Source organism: Thalassophryne amazonica, chromosome 23, assembly GCF_902500255.1.
Source record: "Thalassophryne amazonica chromosome 23, fThaAma1.1, whole genome shotgun sequence".
In the NCBI taxonomy this organism is placed as follows: domain Eukaryota; kingdom Metazoa; phylum Chordata; class Actinopteri; order Batrachoidiformes; family Batrachoididae; genus Thalassophryne; species Thalassophryne amazonica.
Genome location: NC_047125.1, coordinates 7147515 through 7172159, shown reverse-complemented (window position 1 = coordinate 7172159; position 24645 = coordinate 7147515). Strand labels below are relative to the sequence as shown.

The following is a 24645-nucleotide window of genomic DNA, read 5'->3' as shown; positions in this document are numbered from 1 at the left end:
GTTAGGGGCAGAGAATGGAGCAAGATGCAGCTAAACAAATCCCCCCTCCTCCACATATAGGAAGAAAGCCATTTGATCCTCTTGCATTTTCTTTTTTTTTTTTTTTGTCAATTAAAAAAACCCGACCTGAAGGCGAGTATGATTCGAAATATTTGTCTGAACCCGGCCTGAAATGTCAAGTGTGATTATAACTGACAAAATTCGCAGGGCCACCTGAATCCATTATATGCGAGTCTTACTGTATCTCACTTGCACTGGGATAATGATGCAACCCTTCTCTTTTGCCAACATATCCTGCACGTATTTCCAAATTCTTGCTCACGATGTTGATAAAGGTATTTTCTTCAACTTAGATCTCCCAAAGATGTTTGTGTTGCATGTGCAGTCATGGTGATTTAGTGTACCACTTCACTAGAGGGTCTAACAACATTTCAGGAAAAGGTTTTCCAACTTTGCAGTTTCTTCGCAGTTACGGCTGCATGGCACTCATTGCCATTTCAGTAGCCCCATTTGAGCTACTAGAAGAAATGGTGCTCAATTTGCCACCAGTGATGGTATCGTTGCTTTTCATCAGTGAGTATCTATGGCATGGACTGGGCTAAGGACTTTAGTTAGAGAGAGCTATTTTCTGTGCCTTGAGTCACACACCACATAGGAAAATGGTCTCCAGTCAGGGTTCTTGTTGGATAAGAGGTGCTCTTGTTTTAGCCCATAGCTCTATATACCAGAGAGCTTGCACTCTTTGCACTAATTGGCCTTCTGAGCTGTTGTGTCTCCGCTGTGGTAAAGAATCCCCGAGCTTGCAATGACAGCAAGCATCTAATGCTAATGATAGCTAGTAATCAAATGTTAGCTATCACTAGCATTAGATGCTAGTAGACCATAACATTAGTGTTTAACCATAACACTGAACCTTAAGCCCCTTTCACACCGGGCTTGCATAGAGTTGCAGTGTGCTGCATATCTAGTATGCAGGATTGGCTGCATAACTTGTGTGCAGGGAGCGAGAAGGGAGAAACCTTGCGTGCAGAAGGAGAACCTTGGCTCCATGATGCTGTTACAGACTGCCTGGACACACAAATGGCTTTGACACATTGGAAATACATTATTTCCAGGAGTTAATGGACTTTATTTAATGTGCCACAAACGTGAGAGAACTTAAGAAGGTGAAAGCACCACAGAGCTGCAGTCGGCAATCGCACGAATGGCCGGTGGACATGTCCTCTCACTGGCGATCGGTCCGTGAGCAGGAGTTAATGGAATTTATTTGATGTGCCACAATCATGAGAGAACTTGTAGGTGAAAGAAAGCTGCAGAGCTGCAGTCGCGGTCGCTCATGCGATCCATCCATGAGGAGTGGACGGTGGATATGTCCTCTTGCTGGCGATCTGTCCATGAGATTAACTATCACTAGCATTAGTGATAGCTAGTAAACAAATGTTAACCTTAGTGTTTGTTTACTAGCTATCAATTTGTTTACTAGATATCATCAGCATTAGATGCAAAGCAACATAAAGTTTGCTTGCTTGCTACCCATAGAATCCAGCATTAGTGCACTAGTCAGAAGGCAAAAGGAAGAGTAATTTATGCTTATTTGGCTTCCCACTACATTGCTAGGTAATGCAAACTTGTAAAGTGTCTATATTTTATTAATTTTTTACCTGCCCTCAGGCTACTTGACTGCAATTCTTTCTTCTGTCTGTCATGAAACCAAAAAGCATTGTTTTTTGTCCCCGTTTCAATGAATGGAGGTCTGCGGCACAGTATTCCGTTAGTTTTGCGGTATGAGCCACCTTTGTTGTTGTGGTCGTTCAGACACTAGTAGTCCTGCATTACTTTTCTCTTTTTTTCTCTGCACTTTAGTTTTACAGTTTTTGCTATTCTGACAATAGTTTTTTTTTTTTTTTTGCACTGTTTTGCAGTGTGTTTGGGTATCCAGGTCTGCTGACAAAGACTTCCCATCCGAAGGATTCAAATCCTCACTGAACTCCTGGTCAGTAGTGCACAGACTGTATGAGAGACTTTCCTGGCTTGGAAAAAGGTTCCACAAAATCCCTTGTCAGGGTCAGTGGAGACATGCGCAAAATCGTCAGCTCCCTAAATTGGCCCACAAGTTCCTGTGGTGGAAATGGGCCTTTTCTTAGTCATTCAGTACTTCAATGTTTCGCATAATCCCCCTGGAGGCCCTCTGCTAATCCCAGAATGCACCACAGCGCCAGCAGAGTTCCGGCGTCTCACAGCGCATGTAAATAATGGCTAGTGAGGATGTGGATTGCGTTGGCCCAGCGAGGTCACGGGCAATTACGATGATGACACGTTCTCCCAAGTTGAGAGGGTTATGTAGAGGAGGTGCAGTGATGGACTTCTGCGGTGCCGCAATGTTTTGTTTTTGTCCACACTTCACATGATTTGTTTACATTGAGCCCTGAACTGGAACTCTGCTGAAACTGACCTCTCGCGTATGTAGCAAGGTGAAGTCCGGATTGAAAAGATGTTCCTGCTAGCTTGGCTAGTGGGGAACTCCCCTTTGGCTGACCTGGTAGAGTTTTCATCTTGAGTTTGAGCAGTCCGGTGTTCGAATCCCACCACCGTCCAGGCCACAAAGATGGGTCTTCCAGTCACAAACTGGCGTTGTCGGCAGCATGTAGCAGTTGACTGGGTAGTTGCAGAACATGCTTAAATGCACCTGTGACTTCAGGATGAAGTTAAAAATGGTGGGGAAATATGTAGCAAGGTGGCGTCCAGATTGAAAAGATGTTCCTGCTAGCTTGGCTAGTGGGGAATTCCCCTTTGGCTGACCTGGTAGAGTTTTCGTCTTCAGGTCAAGCAGTCCGGTGTTTGAATTCCACCACCGTCCCGGCCACAAATATAGGTCCTCCGGTCACAAACGAGTCACGGACCGTGAGATGGCGCAAGATTCACAACTGTAAAACAGCGAATGGTGTCTACCCAAATTCAAAGAGGGTAACCTGACTTTTGGTTGCAGCCAAACCAAGATCATGTCCAGGAGGTATTCCCAATGTAAGCCACTCAAGTCAAACTGCACAGAGAACTGTAGTTATGCACAAAGAACTCAACAAAACATTTGAGTCAGAAGTAAATTTAAATAAATTAGTAATTAAGTTAGATAACTAGTGGCAAATGTTGGAAATTCTGTTCATACTCATCTCAAAATCGTATGTTAAGTCCAAGGTAGATGATTATATTCATTTAAAGGCTGAGGGTTTGGGGTTCTGTTGAAACTTGGTTGGATTTTTTTTTTTTTTTTGGCTGTCACAGTCTGACACACATTTTGGTCTTTCTTTAGTACCACTGCTCATAAAACACAGTTTAGAAGCAAAGGTTCCATTGTGCCAGCCATCTTGGCACGTCTTTGTAAATGTGCCAAATTCCACTTTGTTCAGAGTAAACTGCCAGTTAAAAGAGGAAGGAAGCAAAAGCATGAGAGAGTGAATAAAAGAATGAATCAATGAATGTGTGTGTGTGGGTGAGAGCGAGCGAGAGGGAGAAAAACAAAAACAAAAGAGTGTGCCTGTCATTGGCAGGACCACTCTACGCTGCCAACCTCCTCTCCAAGCTCAATGGAAAAATACCAGTGCCCTGGGTGGGTGTCTGCTTCGACCAGACAGTGTTTTCACGACAAATGCCCCCACAGCTCTCATGGTCCATTGATCGATTATCGGAACATGTTGTGCGTTACTGTATTGTACTTCATAAACCAACAACTTCCCCGAACCTTTTTATGACAATGAACATAAGCCTGGTCTATGTAAGCCAGTGATTCTCAACCGGGGTGCCGCGGCACCCTAGGGTGCCGTGATCGATCGTCAGGGGTGCCGTGGGTATTTTTCATATTCGCGATTTTTTTTCATATTCGCGATTACCGTGAATTATTTATTTTATCCACAAAGCATAAAACGACTCAGAATCTGACGTCATTGTGCTGCAGCCTCGCTCTCGTCTTAAGGCGGGACAATAACAAGGAGGCTGACGGCCGATTAAAACAGTGCCGTCTCCTTCAAAAGCCGTCTAAAATGCGGAGCTGTCGGTGTGTGTGTCTGTGCCTGTGTGTGCACGCGCGCGGAGTTAACAGGCTGCAGACTGCGAGGGAGGGGGTAGGTGAGGGAGGGGAGGGGGTGGGTCAGGGAGATTCCTGAATGCAGGCGCGACACGTTCAGTGCGCAGCGAGCGCTGAGCAGAGAGAGGATTTTAAATGGAGTGAACGTTAACAAAACGAAAACGTGAAGCTTTTACTTCTCTCTGAACTTTCTCTAAAGGTGTGATTCTGCCGTTACCGTCCTGTTCACACCATGTGCGCGTCGTATGCTGAATTTATGAGATCATGAGATGAAATAAACGGTCAAATATCTTTAAAAACATATTTAAAAAATGAGAATATATGAATGAACTGAGATACACACACAAAAAAAAAATGTTCAGACGCACAGATCACAAAAAGCAGGTGAGAACTCTGAACTTTAACAGCTGTTATTTTCCAAAGGTATTTATTTGTTCAGTCTTGAGCTTAATGCAGTGTTTAAGCACAAAACGTGACTGATGAGGAGAAACAATTTCAGAAATGCAACAGAAACAACCACAAATCAGAAAAAGTTGGGACTGTATGTAAAATGAAGATAAAAATAAAAATGTTGCACCATTCTGTTTCTCCACTCACAGAAGCCAAACATTCTTCCAGAGTTGTGTAATTATACTACAATAGTAGAATATAAAGAAGGGGAAAAAAGAAAAAAAAAATAGACAATATATTCGTCAATCGCAATTATTTGTCTGACAATTAATCGTCTCCAGAAATTTCTAATCGTGACAGCCCTACTTGAGATCAGAGCGCAAAATGCTTGAGGATTTTCGAAATGCGATGTTTTCTGTATCGATTTTCTATTGCGATAATTGGGTTTTGCGCAAAACCAGAGGTAATGGCATTATAATATTATTTTAGTTGGTGGTGTGCCGCAGGATTTTGTAAATATAAAAAGGGTGCCGCGACTCAAAAAAGGTTGAAAAACACTGACGTAAGCCAATGGATTTGAGACCTCGGACAGAGAAAACATGTTTTCGCCTGCATCTGTTTGTTGGTTTAATGTAACTGAAGCCAAAAGGCCATTTGGGTTTTTGAAAATATGTCAGAAAAAAATGATTAGGCATCTGAATCCTGAAGTGCATTGATTTTCCAAATTTCCAGTAATGATGATATAAGGGAGAATCAGAGATGGGGCAAATGATATATATATATTTTGATTCTTTATGACATCATGAGTAATTTGGTATCCGTTTCACTGGGATTTTACCATTTTTGTATTTTCACCCCAGCTGACCCCATTTTGACCTCTACAAGAAATGTCCACCACATTTATGACCAACACCCACTGTTCCCTGGACTTGCTACAATTGTTTGTGCACATTATGTAAAGGGGACATCTGGGATTTTTTTCAACCTGGGCTACTTTTTTAGATGATGTTGGGTTCAACTGTCCAATGGGGACAGAAGCCATAAAAATCGATCCACTACTCAGTTAGAATGCAAAAACTCACTGACTACATAACTATACAATGGAAGGACATTGGGCAAACTAAACACTTCACCATAAACCACTGTTTGTTGCCTCTGAATAGACAAAAACATCATTACGAGTGTCTGATAGCATGGAGAGAGTCTGTCCAGACACTTACCTTAAAGCCCCTTCAGATATAGCACAAATGAGACCGAATGGTGCACAAAGGAGGGTATGAACACATTTGTGAAAAGTCGAGCCTCATTCGAATGTACAGCAGTCAGGACAGCTGTCTGGCCAAAGCACATGCACACCAAAGTCGAGGCACGCTCGTGTTGGAAACCCAATTGAACAGTGGTCAAGATGAGGTTGTACCACCATCTGACTGCAGTCGTAACATTTGTACGGCAAGTCATACCATTTGGACTGCGGTTGAGGGGCTGTATGAAATGTTCGGCCACGTCGAATCCTGGCTGAAAGTCACGATCGAGTCACCCTTCACACTACAGGGCGAATGAGGGCTAAATGGCGAATTGACTCACACTCCGCCAAAGTCCATGTGCAATCCAAAGTCCTCCAACAGCAGTCGCAGTACACGTACAACAGCCAGTGTTCTGTCGAGATGAGGTGCGCCGTCGAGATGAGGTTCCTCGCGTAACTGCATATGTGTGCACTGAAAAAATTACTTGACGAAGTTCGCTTATTTTGATGGGCAAGTAAATGTATAAATTGCTCATCTGAACGTAGTAATGTATAAAATCTACTCACTATAAAACGATAAGTATTTTTAACCTGGAGTTAGCTTATTTCGACAGGCAAAATATACATATACATACATTTATGCTCCTAACGTAAAATACAGAAAATGTTTTACTTACTAGGCTATAAATACACTGAACACAATTAATAAAAAAAAAAAACTTTGACAGAAAAAACAAAAACAAAAAAACAAAACAAAATGCGCATGCGCAGTTGCACATCGAGCAAGTTGCATCATCTCCCCATGTGCAGTTGCACGAGGCACCTCATCTCGACAGGTGACGTCTTCAAGTCCGGGGTAGAGCGATGTGTGCATGCATCGCGATGCACCTCATCTCGATGGGACACCGGGTCCATTTGCACCGCCAGCTCAAAAGAAGTGTACATGATATCACAATCAAGGTGCAATAAAGGTTCCAAAAGTTCATAGGGTGAGCGAGGAGCTGTCTCACCACAGGTTAGGGTGGGGGGAAGGAGTAAGATTAGGTTATGGTTAAGGTTAGGGTTGGGTGTGGGAGTAGTGTTAGGAATAGTGAGTTAAAAAAAGCTCCGTCACGAAAATTTGACTCATTTCATCACAGGGGCACGAATAAAAAAACGAAAAAAAAAAAAAAACATGAGACTGGGCTGGAATAAATATGTAGCTCTCAAGGCTCACCTTTTAAAGACGTTTGAACTTTCTGATGCTGAGAGGTAACTTTCTCTGTACAGCTTGGGGGACAGCAAACCCTCTGAGATTATGGACAATGTTATAGCTCCTGGAGGAGCACAAGATCGATTTCCTCTTCGTGCAACTCTTCTTACTACAGCTCCCCCCTCAGGCGCATGTTGCTTTGGCCAACACCACCATCATGGACGGCGGCGTGCTGGCAAATGAATCGGACAAGTTTTTGTGGCTGGTCAACACCACAGCATTGCTGTTGTGGCACTCATCCCTGCGAACGCCACCACGACAGCCCTGGCCCACACCTTTCAGACGCCAATGCTGCTATCAAGTGATGCAACACTCATGGCAACGGTACCTGTTTTGCCTTGGCAGCATCCTGAACCCGGCTTGTGTTTCTACCATGCTAAATTTGGATCCAGAGCCAAGCATTGCCACCCACCCTGGGCTTTCAGCGGAAAGAGAAACATCGGGACCGGCACTCAGTAGTGACCATGAGCATCAGCCGTACTGACAGGCTACTGTTCATCCAAGACACTGTCTCTGGCTGTGATTTCCTGTGTGACACTGCTGCACAGAGGTGCATGCTGCCCGCTTCCAGACTGGACATCCTGGCAGATGGGTTTGCCCCACCCTAGAAGCCGCCAATGGCAGCCCCATAGGCACTTATGGCACTCGACATGTGGACTTATGTTTTGAGGGTCAGAGATTTAGCTGGGACTTCATCATGGCTAAAGTTGCTGTCCTTCTCCTGGGTGCAGATTTTCTGTGTGCTTATGTATTACAAGTGTATGTGAAAAACCAGTGCTTGATTGACACCACCACCTTTTGTTCATACAGCTCCACCCTCAGTTGTGTAGACTCCATCAGACTGTCCAGTGTGCTGTTGCAGGCTGACGTGTTTCACCGTCTGCTCAGGGAATTCCCTGCACTCATGCAGCTGACCTTTTCATCCTCCATCACCAAGCATGCAGTAGAGCACCCTATCATCACCATGGGACCGCCTGTGTATTCCTGGGTGAGGCGTCTCGACCCAGCCAAACTTGGCATTGTCAAAGCTGAGTTAGACAACATAGAACGCCTCTGCATTATCCGTCACGCCAACAGCCCATGGGCGTTGCAACTTCACATGGTTCCCAAGCCTGGCAGGGGGTGGCACCCTTGCGGTGATTACCACTGTCTTAATGCCATGACAGCAGACTGCTACCCAGTACCCCACATCCAGGATTTTTCAGTGCACCTGGCGGGTAAGGTCATCATCTCAAAGGTAGATCTTGTCCGTGGATACCACCAAATGCTGGTCCACTCGCTGGATGTCCCCAAAACAGCATTGATCACATCTTTTGGACTGTTTGAGTTCCTGAAGATGCCGTTTGGCCTTAGGAACACCTCCTAGTCCTTCCAGCTCCTCATGGACTCTGTGCTACATGACCTTCCCTTCCTGTATACTTGGATGACATCCTTGTGGCCCATTCTCCCCCAAACAGAACACTTGTCCCACCTGTGGATACTGTTTGCATGCCTCAGCCTGCATGGGCTGATCATCAACCCAGCTAAGTACCGGTTCGGATTGACCACCATTGACTTCCTGGGACACAGTGTCACCAAGGACGGGGCTGTGCTACTCCCATGTAAGGTGGACGCAGTCCAAACCTTTCCACAGCTAGTCATGGTACGGGCCCTGCAAGAGTTTATGGGAATGGTGAACGATTACCACCGCAAGACCCTGAAGGGGAACGTGCTCAAGCACCTGGTGGACTGGTCCACTGAGAGAGGTGCAGCATTCACAGATGCTAAAGGTGCCTTAGCGGCCATCACAGTGCTTCCTCACCCATTGCTTGATGTCCCCATAGCCATCACCACGGATGCATCTAACCACACTATGGGCACAGTGCACAGTGGGTGAATGGCACCTGGCAGCCGCTCGCTTTCTTTAGTCAGCAGTTACGCTCCAGCGAGCGTAGGTATAGCACTTTTGACTGGGAGCTGCTTGCCCTTCACCTAATCCTCTTGTGGTGAGTGACAGTGCTCCAAGATCCACCTCCACTCCAAAGCTTCCCTGGCTCACTTCCCTGTACCTGAGTGGAGGTTCAATCACATTAATGTGGACTTTGTTTGTGGACCTCGTTAATGTGGATGAAGGTTTTGTCAACAGTTTTCAGGACACGAAAGGGGTCATCGTAAGAGGGCTGTAGTGGCCCTTTGTGTGCGCCATGAATACACACACAAAAAAGTAACATTTGTAGCAGTTCTGTCTGAGAATGCAGCCGGGTGCAGCTTTACTTTTGTAATCAAGCGGGTTACCAGGTCTGCACTTTATAAGTTAGCCTGATAAGTTGGCCTCTGCCGTGGCTGCACCTTGTCACCAGTCCTGTTTGTGATATTCATGGACAGGATATCGTGGCGTAGTTGGGGGTAGGATAGTCTTCAATTTGGTGGGCTGATGGCTTCATCACTGCTTTTTGCAGAAGATGTGGTCAAGCAGGAATCATCAACCTATGAGCTCCAGTATTCATTGCGTCTGTTCGCAGCTGAGTGTGGATCAGCTGGGATGAGGATCAGCATCTCTAAATCTGAGGCCATGATTATCAGCAGGAAACTGATGGACTGCCTACTCCAGGTAGGGAATGAAGTCTTGCCCCAAGGGAAGGAGTTCAAGTAACTTTGGGTTTTGTTCACGAGTGAGGTGACAATGGAGCACGAGATTGGCCAGGGAATCGATGCAGCAGGGACGGTATTGCATTCGCTATACCTTACTGTTGTGACGAAAAGGGAGTTGAGCCAAAAGGCGAAGCTCTCGATCTATCAGTCAGTCTTCATTCCTACTCTCACCTATGGTCACTAGGGTTGAGTCATGACTGAAAGAACTAGATCGAAGGTACAAGTGGCCAAAATGGGTTTCCTCAGGAGTGTGGCTGGTGTCTCCCTTAGAGATAGGGTGAGAAGCTCAGTCTTTCATGAGGGGCTCAGAGTAGAACTGCTGCTGCTGCTTCTCATTGAAAGGAGCCAGCTGAGGTGGTTCGGACATGTAGTAAGGATGCCTCTTGGGTGCCTGCCTAGGGAGGTGTTCCAGGCATGTCTAGCTGGGAGAAGACTCTGGAAAAGACCCAGGACTAGGTAGAGAGACTACAGTTGTGCTCATAAGTTTATATACTCTGGTAGAATTTGTGAACAACTATGCTTACTCTTTTTAAATCATAATGACAGCAGAAACCAACCAAATTACACTGATCAGAAGTTTACATACCCTGATGATTTTGGCCTAATAACATGCACACAAAAGTTGACACAAACAGGTTTGAATGGCTACTAAAGGTAACCATCCTCACCTGTGATCTGTTTGCTTGAAATGAGTGTCTGTGTAGAAAAGATCAGGGAGTTTTAGGGCTCCTGACAGACCCTTGCATCTTTCCTCCAGTGCTGCACTGACATTTCTGGTTTCTGAGTCATGGGGAAAGCAAAATAATTGTTAAAGGATCTGTGAGAAAAGCTAACTGAACTGTATAAAACAGGAAAGGGATATAAAAAGATATTCAAGGACCTGAGAATGCAGTTTTCAAACTTTATTCAAGAAATGGAAAATGAGGGAAACCAAACCGCGGTCAGGTGAACAACATGAATTTCCATAACAACTGCCAGAAAAATTGTTTGGAATGCAAAATAAATAAATAAAATTAAATAAACCACAAATGACTTCAGCTGAAATACAGGACTCTCTGAAACAAAGTGGTGTGACTGTTTCAAGATGCACAATAAGGAGGCACTTGAATAAACAATGGGCTGCATGGTTGAGTCGCCAGAGGAAAGCCATTATTATGCAAATGCGAGAAAGGATCCAATACGCCAAACAGCACAGAGAACAAAGTCATTTGGGGTGATAAGACCAAAGCTGAACTTTTGGCCACAACCATAAACATTATATTTGGAGAGGAGTCAACATGGCCTATGATGAATGGTACACCAGTCTTACTGTGTAACATGGAGGTGGATTGCTGATGTTTTGGAGATGTGTGAGCTACAAAGGCACAGGAAACTTGGTCAAAATTGATGACAGGATGAATGCAGCATGTTATCAGAAAATACTGGAGGAAAATTTGCACTTCTTAGCCTGAAAGCTGCACAAGGGATGTACTTGGACGTTCCAACATGACAATCCAAAACACAAAGCCAAGTCGACCTGTCACTGGCTATAGCAGAATAAAGTAAAGGTTCTGGAGTGGCCATCTCAGTCTCCTGACCTCAATATCATTGAGCCACTCTGGGAGATCTCAAACATGCACTTCATGCAGGACAACCCAGGCGTTTACAGGGACCGGAGGCTTTTTGCCAAGAAGAATGTGCAGCTTTACCATTAAAGAAAATAAAGAACTTCATCCACAACTACCACAAAAGACTCCAAGCTGCCACTGATGATAAAGGTTACAATACACTGTATTAAGAACTGTGGTATGTAAACTTTTGATCAGGGTCATTTGGGTCATTTCTGTTGCCAAACAACTGTGTTTACCCTTTTTAAAGAGTGTGATGTGTCAGGACCTGCTTTATGCTGCGTTTACATATAACGACGGCAAGTCACGAATGGCACGAAGTATACATTCTTGGCTGCTGATCATGAATGTGATGATTCGGGCAGAGGCGTCAGGTCTCCTCAGGAAGTGCTACAACCTGTTACCACGCATTACAATTAATGGCACGTGTATCAGGAACCAGTTTGCTCCTCAAAATCTAGATTAATCCACAGCAGAAGAACTTTGTGATTGCATGCTTAGTTGGGCTCTGAGCCACGGAGTAGCGCAGAGAGGAGGAGGAGACGGAGACAGCCAGATGTGTGCCTCCACGTGGCTCTCGTCTCGCTTGTTTTCCCAAACATCAGGCACAGCAGCAGCAGCAGCAGCAGTTGGAACACCTACAGGAATGCGCTGATGAACATCAGAACGAGACTTTTAGCCGACTTGGCATCACTGTCCTTCAGCATACTGCAGCAATGAAACTGAATGCGGTGCAGCAGAGTTTAATTGTGCGCACATCAGAGAAGAATGCTGTCACACTCTGTTAAGGATCACCACTAATCAAGACGGATCAACACGCTCAGTTGCGACCTCCACGACATGAGGTGAAATGAGTGTGGTGCATGACATTCGTGGAAGATTTTTTGACAGCCAAAAACATGCTCCACGGAAATCATGAATATCACGCACCAACACGCACTGTTAAGAAACCTATTCAGATGCCTTAAGTCACATTAAGAATGTCAGGAGTGTGCTAAGAATGATGCAAATATGACATTTGTAATGCGTCCTGCCTATCTGTAAACGCAGCATTACCTCTCCTCTGGTTTCCGTATTTTATCCAATATATGTGCTGATGTATGTAATACAGGGTCCCCTGATCATGGGTTTACTGTAATAATGGCTGTGGGTGTGCACATCAGTGATCTGATGTCCATAATAATCTGATAACATGCATCACATGCACTACATTGATGCAACAGTCAGGGGACCCTGGTTTACATGTAATCAGTCCATGGGTTGGATGTCATTTGAAATCCAGCAGTGAGACACAGTGGGTCTTCAAAAGAGCAGACCACAACACTCGCTCTGCCATGCCCCTCCCCTTGCTTGCCTTCCACCCAGACCTCGGTTGGCGATTGGACCACACACGTATGGCATTCAAGGTTCATTCTGTATATTCCTGCTGCATTCTGCCAGCACTCTGGGTATTCCTACTGTGTTCTGGCCACAGTTGACCTGGATTCTGGAGCTGCTGCAGGCTGAATGTGTGCAAATTCTTCGAGGCGGCTTCGGCACACATTCTGGGTATTCGAATGGCATTCATACATGGCTGTCCAAATGTCTGTCCCTCCCGACTGCGCCTTGACATTTGGCTTTTTTTGTTTACCATTCGTGCTGATTCGGCCTCATTCGTGCTCAGTGTGACGGGGCCTTTATTTTTGCACCACCTTAATTTTGTCATGCTCCAGAACATTACTGAGGCACTCTCAATTAATATGAAATTCTGATTGTGGAATGTCCTAAAATGCATCCCCCTTTGTAGCACAAGCGGCCCTTCAGCTCAACACTTTTAATTAACTGTTTAAATTCATCTCTCTCTCTCACTCTCTCTCTCTCTCACCTTCAGCAGTTTCACAATGAAGATTGACACCAGCCTGACTATCCCCCAGCTGCCAGAGGCGCTGTCTGAGACTGGGCTTCAGTTTGCTGTAGCCACTGAAGAGGATTTTGATGAAATCATGGCTATGAGCCAGGACATCTATGGGGGCCTTGACTATCTGCCCACCAGATACACCACCTGGCTGCAGGAGACCAACCGTACAGTCATACTGGCCCGCAAACAGGGGAAAGTAGTAAGTTTAACAAATGTCTTCTGGGATATTTTATCTTGTCCATGTTTGCAAGTCCTGTACTCAGATTTGGGGTAAACCCTTTATGATTTTTCTGAATTAAATGTGAGACAACAAACAGATGACAGCCTGCGGGGCTATAACAAGCAACATGTCCGTGTTACAATTTACAAATTGGCCACTTTTACAAACCTTGCAGTTCTGAAGGAGTGTTGTATCTGTGCCCACAAGAAAAACATGATATGTTTTTACTAAGTTGCACAGCTAGTACTGGAGGACTATGTCCAGCTGTGCAGCTGTGGACACAGTTTTCAAAGTTTCAGTGCTGTCAACACAGTTTCACCTCGGGGAAGGTACAGGCAGCAGTTGGGATACTTGCCAATGAGAAGGTCCCTGGTTTGACACAAACCATACCCCTATTATCATTGTAGATTTGGTGTTGCATCACAAAGGGCATCTGGTGTCAAACCTGTGCCAAATCAACATACAGATCCATGCTAGATTTGGTGTGGTGACCCCACACCAAGCCAATGTACCCAGCTCTGTCAGTGCTAGATCACATTGAAATCGTCCTTCTCAAGTGAAAAATCTCCCCTTGGACAGTCATCAATCAAAGAGAACCTGTGAGTAGAATGATTCCCTCCTTCACCAAGATATCATTGACTAACTCTACACTGAGACAACAGGCATAATGTGGAGAGACTGTCCATCTCTTAGTCTCATAATATTCTGACAGTGGACACCTTGACAAGGAACCAATCCACCTGATAACTGCCACTCCTTTGGTACTCTGCTCATTGGAGCAACCAGACTAAAAGTAGTCCACCAACTGAGACCATGATAGTGCTAATCCTACCATCAACCCCTTCAGATTGCTGGGAGAGTTTTTAATGTGACAATTACCTAATTTTTTTCCCCATTTCTTCTCCCTGTGTGACAATTTGCAGATTGCGCTGGAGTCCGTGTGTGTAATTGATGACGGGGAAACTATGCTGGTGGAAGGTCTTCGTGTCGCCCCCCAGGAACGGGGCAAGGGCATAGCAAGTGTTCTACTTCGCTTTTGCTCTGAGCTGGTCAGATCCAAATATCCAGAGGTCAAAGTTACTCGTCTGACCCGTGACGACCAACTCGGACCCAAGGACTTCCAGAAATATCGCGTTATAACCAAGCAGGTAGCATCAAGCAAATAGAATAGTGATTATTTTGATTGGTTTATGCAAAATGCAACCTTGCCATTTATTTTTTCTACTTTATATACACAAACTTTTTTTTCCACAGGGTATCTTACTGGTCCGTTTCAGGGCTGAAGATCTCAAACTCCGTCTCTCTGAGCTTGGTGTGAACGGAGACATTCGCGCCACTTTGTTGACGACCCATTCTTCCTCCAACACTCCTCCAGTGCGTCTCGACCCAACATCTATTCACCGACTCTATGTGACGACTGACCTCATGCAGGGAGTCCTTCCCAATGCCACCATCATTCAAGACTGGCAGCCATTCAAGCCCTTGTCCAGTAACATGACCATCCTGCTGAACAAGGAGATTGACTGGATGGTAGACGATGTTTCTAGCCCTACTGTGGCCAGCCTCTGTACTTTCCCCTTCAGGGTTCCCATTGGAGATGACTGGTAACTGTCTTCTGTTTACCCGAAATATACCTTATGTCTAGCAAAGTTTGTTGACAGCCTAATTACTTCAATCACTCATCTTCAACCACTTTTCCGGGTTGCGGGTGCAACAACTCCTGCAGGGGACCCCAGATTTCCCTTTCCTGGGCCACATTGACCACCTCTGACTGGGGGATCCCGAGGCGTTCCCAGGCCAGTGTGGAGATATAATCTCTCCACCTAGTCCTGGGTCTTCCCTGGGTCCTCCCAGATGGATGTGCCTGGAACACCACCCTAGGGAGGCACCCCGGAGGCATCCTTACCAGATGGCCGAACCACCTCAGCTGGCTCCTTTCAATGCGAAGGAGCAGCGACTCTACTCCGAGCTCCCTACAGATGACCAAACTTCTCACTCTATCTCTAAGGGAGACACCAGCCACCCTCCTGAGGAAGCCCATTTCAGCCGCTTGTACCCACGATCTAGTTCTTTCGGTCATGACCCAACCCTCATGACCATAGGTGAGAGTAGGAATAAAGATTCATAATATTTTCTTTCTTAACTGGTTTTTAGGGTCCTGTGGTCTGTTCCATAAAACAGGAATAAGGCAGACTAATGAAATAAGCCTGGTTTATTTGGTAATCCTGTTTTAAAGACCAGTCTTACTGTATGGTTGTGAGACTTGGCTTCTAACCAGTGACTTAAGGTGATGATGTCTTTGATACTAGGTCTCTTGGGAGGATCCTTCAATAATGATGGAATTACTTTGTGACTTGGATAGACGCAGATCGCTTGCACTGTGAGGATACATCAGGTGGATTGTTAGTTTTTTCAGGTGCATTAGTGTTGAGGACCCCAGCAGCTGGAGAAGTCTAAGGGGACATCCATGTTTCACTTGACTGCTTCATATACATGGCTACTTTGGAAAACTGGGATGGACTAGTTGTCTGGCTATGTGGTTACATCCAAGACCCAAGGCCCTTGAGTAGTGTCATGGATGTGGCAATGCATGGCATTAGCACATAGTCACAGACTTGACCTGATACTTATATGCCCTAAAAAAAATGGGGGAAGGGGGGGGCACTGGGTATATAAGAATTAGCCAATGTGTCCATGAAAGTGCCACTGCTCTTAATTCATTTAGTGGGGGGTGGGGACTTTCTAAGCTTGCTTTCTAGTTTAAGTATCAGCCTTATGACAGAGCCAAAGCTCTATGGAAAGATGGTATGTGTTGGAGACTTGTGTTTCCGTTTCATCTGGCAAAATCCTAGTGTTGACATATATAGGAAAGTGGGATAGGGCATTGTGAACTGTACCTTCTACATTTAATCTAATAAAATTTTGTGTCTGACGCAGGTTTTACCTGAACATCGACATGTTTGGCAAGGACCTGGATCTGGCTCGGCGACAGTACCTGTGCCACCTGCAGCACCACACCGCCAGCCTGAAGGGTCATGTGATGTGCCAGATGTTCCTGGACCCACCACTTTGGAAACCCATGGCCGACTTCTGCCAGGACACCTTGAGCGTGGAGCTGGTGAAGGGTTACACCGAGCAGTGTGTGGTTGAGTCAGATGTCATTTAGTTACAAGTTACACATGGTGGATGGAGGGTTAATAGGGTTAATAGGGGGAGCCAGGAAAGAATAAAGACAGGGGTCTAGACAACAACGAATGGACACAACATAGACGACACAGATACAGTTAACACAAAAAATACAATGCTGAGGGTACTAGAGCTAACAAAATCAGAATACATTCATGGATATATAGGGTTGATGTTCCATTATATTAACAAAATATAAGAAATGGACACAGTATCATCAGCATACAGCATTATACAGTCTACTAAGATACCCTATGTGATCAAATTTTACATTTGTTAGGATTCAAATCATTAGCCTTTGTCAGAGGTGTTGATACAATTTTCATTTTTAATGCTGTGTTTTGTGGCGATGTTTCGTTGGATTGTAGTCAGAATTTGTCTCTTTTTATGCACTCATTTAGGGAAGACAAAACTACAACCTACATAATGATAAAACACCACAGACAATATTATCATCCTAATTTATGTTAAATTCTTTTATTATAATTATTATTTCATGGAATTACAGGAGTTTGTGATATTGTGTCCTGTACAGTGGATGTAAAAAGTACACACACCCTTTGTTTTTTTTACATGTTTTTATTTTTACTTTTCATTAAAGATGTCAATTCAAAAAAAAAAAAAAAATTGGGTTCTTTATACAAAAGTTGTAAAAACTATGCTGTTTAATCTCAAAGTGAAAACAGATCTCTGCAACCAGATGTCTAAACGTTTCATCAAATGCAACTGAACATATTTATTACTCTTTGGACTGTTTGACTGTTCATCCAGTCTGAAGTGAACAAATGTAGCGGTACCTTTCATATGAAGGCAGTCTCTGTTGTAAAACTGAGAATATTGTTTGGATATTCGCTAAAGTCAACTCACTCCAGATGTTGTAGCCAGGTTTATTCCCTTTGATGGATGTCATGTGTCTTTAGTCTTCCTGGGGATTGATGAAAGAACGGTTGAGGGAAAGTTTGTCTAGCTTTATGCAGATGACACCTCTCTCTCTAACTTTCTGTTCTCTCTGTCCAAAATGTTCACAATATTACCCTCAAAAGTGTGTCCTTTACCTTTAAGATAACTGGTTGAGTCATGGCCCATGGATTTCATGCAAAATATCTAAGTTTGCAAATATGCAAGACTTGTGTTCTGTTATAATTATGACAATATGGAGCCAATATATCATGTTCTGGTGTTGGATAAGGCACATTTTTATTGGTCAATCTAGTTAGACTTGGACCAGCTGGCATAACTGTTAACATCATCAAAATATTTGAAATGATGTTGCACTGTTGTTACAGTTCTGCTGTTTGGCTGAAATCTAACTACATCAGGTAAGGATCTGGGAGTGTGCACTTGTGCTGTACTTTGCTAATTCATCAGACTACACAACTGCTTTGCCACTCATGTCGACAAATGGTCCATAACCACCTCTTGAACGTAACCATCTATCCACTACAGCCAGGAGAAACAGGTGTATTCCCTTGGGTATTTCCAGTTGCTCATGTACTCAACCCTACTGCACCTCCACGCTGGATTATGCCAAGAAAAACACATGGTCAGGATGTCTCTTCCTAGCCTCCCTAAGTAACCATTCTTTTGAAATCATTCCAGTGGTACCCAAGGATTCTCCAAAGAGACCAAGAAGCAAAGACGTCCAATCATCCCTGACCACTGGTTAGCATCCAAGTCTCACAACTATACAACACGAGTGGAACTACTCAGACCCTGAAAACTAGTCAAGTCTGAGACCATGTGCTGGTGCTGCACTTTGCCACATCCACAACACAATGGATTTGCCCTGGGTCCTGGATGGTATCCACCCAGGCAACAACTGGTCAATTCCCACATCTTTTAAAAAAAAAAACAACTTTATTATATGGCTACAATGCTACGCGCGCTCTGACTGGCTGATTTCCGGTTTGATATTTTCCCATATCAGACTTTTACCATGACAATTGGTCCGAGTCACGTATCAGATTCTTTACAAACCAGAAAGCTAAAAACACATTTAGAAAAACCAAGTCGGATATGAACATATTTATAAATATCTAAACATCAGCAGTGGAAAAAACACAGATTGAAAGCATACCAGCTAACAACCTTGACCATGCTAAGCAAGTTCTTCATGGAGGTGAAGAAAGCTAACAAGTCGGACTATGAACCCAAAACCGTCAGCAGCATTCATATTTGGGTGATACCATAAGTTTGCAGGTTTATATATAATAGCCATATAATAAAGGAATTATGAATCTCGCTTGCTTGGCCTGTACGGGAAAATCAGACCTCAGTGTTTATTGCACGGACCTTGCTATGCTTGGTCTGTACTGTCAACACCTTGGTCTGATGTTTTCCCACACAAACCTCACGCTCTGTTAATAATCCTTTCATCTGCGGGGCTAAAATGCAGTCAACAGTTGACTTCTTGGGTGTGAAGCGATTGTTCTGGTTCCAAGTGGGTGAAACTGAATCCTGTTGAGAATGATCCTTGCAAACACCTTCCTTAGCATAGAGAGCAGTGTGCTATGTGATCACCCTTTACTTTTCAGATTAGGAAAACAAGAACTTCCTTCCATTCTGTATGTATGACACCAGTTTCCCAGATTGAAAGAAAAAAATGTTTTCAATGCCAGGAGAAAAGCATCTCCACCTGCTTGGAGGAGCTCCGCTCCAACACCACAAATAGAGCTTTTCCCTGGAGCTTTTGACACCCTCAGTTGTTTCACAACCTTTGAGATCTCATCAAGATTTGCTGGTTCACAATTGACTGGAGATTCAGCTCCAAGTCACCTAGCACCAGAAATGTCTAAAGTATCCGTCGCAACATGACAGTACAGCAGAAGACTCTGTGGGACGAGGGTGTAGGTCTGGAGGAACAAAGTGCTTTCATTCCTGTGTAAGCAAGGTTGAGGGTCACTAGACCACAGATGCTGTGTCGCATGATCACAGATTCCTGCAACAAACGCCTCCTTGTCTATTCTCAGGGCCATGGCAGTACGCTTTCTCAGCTGCCTGCACAACCTAACATTTCCATCACGCTGTGCGCTACCACTCCTCTGGATGGTATTTAGAGTGTCCTTGGAAATAAAACACCCCCTCCTATGGACACTGATGCTCCAGTACTATCCTCACCAACTTTCAGAGTCTGGTTGTGGAAGAGCTCCCACAACCTATTCGGATCACCAGCTGCAAGTCCTCCAGCCAGATTGCATGCATATTCCTGAGAAACAGTCTGATCATGAAGTCTAGCTAGATTTAATCTTGGGCACTGAGCAGACAGAGTACCCTACAAGACCTGGACTCAATCCTCATGGAAGCCACAAAAAGTATGTGGTCGGAATTCACAAACTGGGCACTTCTGTAGACCTTACAGTTGTGCAGAATTCTCCAGTGTTTTCCCACAAGGACAACTAGGTCAACCAATAAAATCACGTCTTATCCAGTGCTGGAAAATGCTAAACTGATGTCCTGTCTCAATCGACATAACATAACTGCAATAGGACAACAGTCTCGCATCACAACATTATCACAAATTCTGATGCCTGATTTATATAGTAGTCCTTTACTTTGCCCAAGTCTGAGCTGTCCTCACTGTAGAGCATAAATAAGCTCTTACAAGCTCTTGCTGATTTATGATCCAGACTCTCTCTCGTTGAAGGTTATAAATGGTAAATGGACTGCATTTATATAGCACTTTTCCATCTGTATCAGACACTCAAAGCACTTTGCAATAATGCCTCACATTCACACTGATGTCAGGGTGCTGCCATACAAGGTGCTCACTACACACCGGGGGCAACTAGGGGATTAAGGACCTTGCCCAAGGGCCCTTAGTGATTTTCCAGTCAGGCTGGGATTTGAACCAAGGATCCTCTGGTCTCAAGCCCAACACTTAACCAGTAGACCATCACCACCCCTGGTTAAGCAGTTTTCCTGGTTTGCAGTTTGATTTCATTTAGATAATGTTGTTGAGATGTTTTTTTTTTCACTTTGAGGTTAAAATCTTGCATTTTTGTACAAGGAAACCTAAAATATTACAATTTCGATTTGATGGTTTGAATTAAAAACAAGTACAAACCAAAGGGTGCAGGAACTTTTTATGGCCATTGAGTCTTTTTTCTCAAGTGTTTTTCGAAGTCTCACACGGGTAACTTTTTAACATAAGACCGAAAATACATCAAATGTAAGAAAAGTTAACATGGAAACGAAAAGGAAACAAAATTAGTTATTTTGTTTCAGTGGTCAATTGGAGCCAACAATGTAACGTATTTATTTCTGGAGTACAAATTGCACCTGTCAAAACACACACACACACACATATATATATATATATACATATATATATATATTTTGCACCAGAGTATAATTCACAGCTTTTGTTTCTGTATTATCAGCTCTTTAATTTAATTTTTGTGCATTTTTGTTGTGTAGTTCAATTATTGGCATTTATTCTTTTAGTATTGGAGTCTGTTTTGTTTAGTTCTTTGATTCCTTTGAAAGCCCTATATAAATATTATTTTCATTATTAATATTGAATTTGTTACATAAATCGGACTGAAGTATAATTTATAGGACCGTTCATACTCGTTAAAAAAAGTGACATACTCTGGAAATTTTTCCTTCCAGAATTTCATAAAACCTCATTTTGTGAGAGCAAAGTTTGAATTTTGAGAAAATAGTCACATTTATACAACAGCAACGCTTCTCCTTGTGTACTCAACAAAAATATAAATGGAAAATTTTCATTTCCATTCTCATTTTTCATGCGTTGTAGAAAAGACGTATGCACACAAAATGTTTATTTTCCTCAAAATTTTGTACACAAATTAGTTGAAATCTATGTTAGTAAGCACTTCACCTTTGTCAAAATAATCCATCCTCTTGGCTGGCGTGAGATATGAAGATGCTGATTAAACAGCATGATTATTGCATGACCGGTTGGAAACAACATTGGAGGCTTATGGTAGTGAAATGTACAGTCAGTTCAGTTACACTGACATATGCAGTGCCAAGATGCAAGAAAAGTCACCCCAAGGCATCCATCATAAGCACAAGGAAGGTTTCGATGCGGCCATTGAGCAAGTATATAGACAACAGAAGTAAGGAAAAACTCCCTCCTATTTTATTGTAGGACGAAACCTGAAGTGAGGTGATCATCTGCTTTGGTCATACTAACAAACAACAGAGTTTCAGAACATACAGTGATAGAAGTATTGCTGCTTAGCAAGCACATATATACAGTAGTCCAGTGTTCACAATAATTGATGGCTTGAAAGGACGACCCTGAATCAAAGAGCGGAGTCCTATCTGCACTAGTCAGTCGGCGATTGCACCAATGCCAGATTAGAACACTCTCCAGTGTTCCACTCTCCATTCTCCTTCATATGTCTGCAGGTATGTCTAGTTGCTCAGCATAGTGGGGACCCGGCCCACTGTACATAGAGTCTCTTAGTCCAAGCAGCTGATCCCGGGTGTAAACAATGGGGCATCCTAAGCCGGAGACAAAGGGATTTCCCCGCGCTGCCTCAAAAAGTGCCGAAAGAAGCAGAAAACTAATCACAAGAGCTACAAAAGTGGGTTTACCATGTGCACACTTGCACAGGGTACCCCCCACTACAAATAAAAACAATAAAGCACTATTAAAAAGTATTAAAAATAGCGAAAGTAGGAAAAGAGGGGGCAAGGCTGAAGTAACAGGCAGCTGCATAGACAGCACCATCTTCAAAAAAAAATAAAAAATTGCATGCTCTATGACACTGTGTTAGGTGATGAAACTGCCATTTCGAGTGGCCTATTACTGTGACCATTCCAAGGTGCACATGTGCAATAATCATGCTGTTTAATCGGCATCTTGTTGTAGGACACCCTCCAGGTGGATGAGTTACCTTGGTAAAGGTGAAGTGCTTGTGAACAAATTTGTGAATGAAATTTAAGATAAACGTTTCATGTGCATAAAAGAAATCTTAGATCATTCTTAGATAATTCCCACTTTCAATGGATGAAAAGTGGGAATTATTTTGTTTTATATATAGATCTGGAACTGCATCAGGAAAAAGCATCTAGTGTAAAGCTTGTGCCAAATCAAGAAGTGGATTGATAATGGATTCAGTAGTCCAGTCATACTGAGACTTGACCCACCACTAATTGCAAAAAAGAAAAAGGTTTTACGCGGGAGTTTCCCCCGATATATATCCCAGGAGTGACATATTCAAAAATAGAGAATAGAAGGGGTGGAAGGGCCCAAAATATGATAATTTATGTTATGTTGAAAAGAACATCTATTTTACCGTAACTCTTAGAACTTTCAACAAATTCCTATGAGATAAGTGTCAAATTCAGGAGGTGTTCATATAACACATGCAAGAATCCTAAAACCTGTGCTTGAATCTCTTTTGAACACCTGACAATCTTTTATTTAATCCCTGGCAACAATTTATTTTGTTTATTTTTTTATTGTAATTAGTGGTGGTTTGGAGCCTGTAATTGAATAACTTGACTGGACTATATGGCGACCCCAAGAAAATGGGGGCAGCCCAACGAAGAATTCAAGTACAGTTTTATTGGAAAAAGTCTCCATATTATGTTAGTAAACTCATTTTAAGAGCGATTTCTTTTTTTTTTATAATACCAGAACACTTTGGAAGAATATATGATGGACATGACAAAAAAGGGTCTAAGAATGTACTTGTGATAATGTGAGGCAAGTTCGTCAGTCGTGGGCACAGCTAACCAAAAGGTTAGCTTCGATAACCATTACTCAGATAACTGAAAAGTTATCTTTTATGACGCTAAACCGATAAACTGCTAAAAAAAAAAATTTATCTTTATTACAAATAACCGATAACCAAAAATTATTAGTATTGATTTGGATGCGGCCACATCAGAATACACTGTCGGTTTCTGATAAACCAGTTTCACTTTAAGCGCCGCAGGGGCTGCTGGGTAAATTCAAGGATCACAAAGAGCACACAAAAATAAAAAAATAAAACCCCAAACACTGCCGCTTTTTTCACACCCTGCTGCTTAAACAACTGAAATACGTCCATTAATTAAAAGTCCTTGTACACGTCTACGCCGTGAGAGCTTCTCTCTCCTACCACCATTTTGTTTTTGTGTCGAACAGGTGGTAACGCTGTAACGCTCAAAGTGAAGCTAAACTACACTACCCACAATGCTCCCTGCATTGACCGGCCAATCCCGTTTGGCACTTGATGACGTCATCAGCAAGCGGCAGCCAGTCTGCCAAAAACCACTGATCTACACACGACGGGGATTAAAATGTTTGATTTTAGGGTTTACAAACGTTTTTGACCACTAAACTTTGCTCACTTTAGCAGAAAAAATGTTAGACTGAAAGTTTAAAGTAAATTTATCGGAAAATAATTAGTATGATGGTTTTAAAAGTTATCTGAAAAGCTAATCTGCTAGTAAAAACATTAGCTTCAATAATTATCGGTTATCGGATTAGCTGAACAGTGCCCAACACTGACGTTCGTAAATCGAAAATATGCTAAAATATGTCATTCTGCTGTGCAAGACTCTGAAGTGTGCAAAGCCATGAGTCGAAGGAGGAAGTATTGTTCAAATTTCCAAACTTTTTAGGTAATTTGCAAAAATCTAAACCCTTTTCATAATCATTACACATTTTAAGATAAAATAATTTGTAATGTTGCTACATCAGATTTAAGGCCTCATTCCTGGAGCTTTCCTGAAATGGTGGCTAGATTTGGGACTGCAAAAAAGAAAAGAAAAAAACAAGTTTGTCCCAGTTTGCAATATTGCAAAGAAATTTTCCATTAGTATTAAAGTGTAATTTAACTAGATCGCTCATTTGAATATGCAGACTGCAAGCAGGTTTTCTACTCATATACCTCAAGTTTGCAAAATATAATTTTTTAAACAAATATTTAACTATATTCATAAAATATTATATCTTTATTGATATAAAATTGTGACTTTTTCCCCGAAACATGACAGATATTTTCTCAAAATCAGATATATGTTTTTTGCGACATCATCCTTATACTGTGTTGTGCATTTCAAATGTTTGAACTCCTTTAGTTAATTTGTTGGTATACAATGTAAGACGTATTTAAGTAGCTACACATGCTACGATGGGTTACTGATTCTGCACAACTCTGAAGGCACTTTATTAA

At 43.0% G+C, this 24645-nt stretch overlaps 1 protein-coding gene and 1 long non-coding RNA gene across 7 annotated transcripts in view; one reads left to right on the top strand and one right to left on the bottom strand.

Moving 5' to 3' along the window:
* Positions 1 to 16792, top strand: part of nat16 (N-acetyltransferase 16) — a 91615-nt gene extending 74823 nt beyond the window's left edge. For 3 of the 6 annotated variants that reach the window (XM_034164126.1, XM_034164123.1, XM_034164121.1), the window contains 4 exons: positions 13072 to 13297; positions 14242 to 14466; positions 14573 to 14922; positions 16256 to 16792. In XM_034164126.1, the coding sequence (XP_034020017.1) occupies positions 13082 to 13297; positions 14242 to 14466; positions 14573 to 14922; positions 16256 to 16484 (1020 nt within the window). In that variant the 5' untranslated portion in view covers positions 13072 to 13081 and the 3' untranslated portion in view covers positions 16485 to 16792. The remainder of the gene's footprint in view (positions 1 to 13071; positions 13298 to 14241; positions 14467 to 14572; positions 14923 to 16255) is intronic. The other 3 variants (XM_034164124.1, XM_034164122.1, XM_034164125.1) reach the window with 1 other exon arrangement.
* On the bottom strand, positions 11303 to 19993 carry LOC117504629. The gene is made up of 3 exons (XR_004558853.1): positions 19657 to 19993; positions 19539 to 19540; positions 11303 to 11313 (listed from the first exon to the last, which is right to left on the bottom strand). It is a non-coding gene; the product is annotated as an uncharacterized LOC117504629 (long non-coding RNA).
* Between the last annotated feature and the right edge of the window lie 4652 nt (positions 19994 to 24645).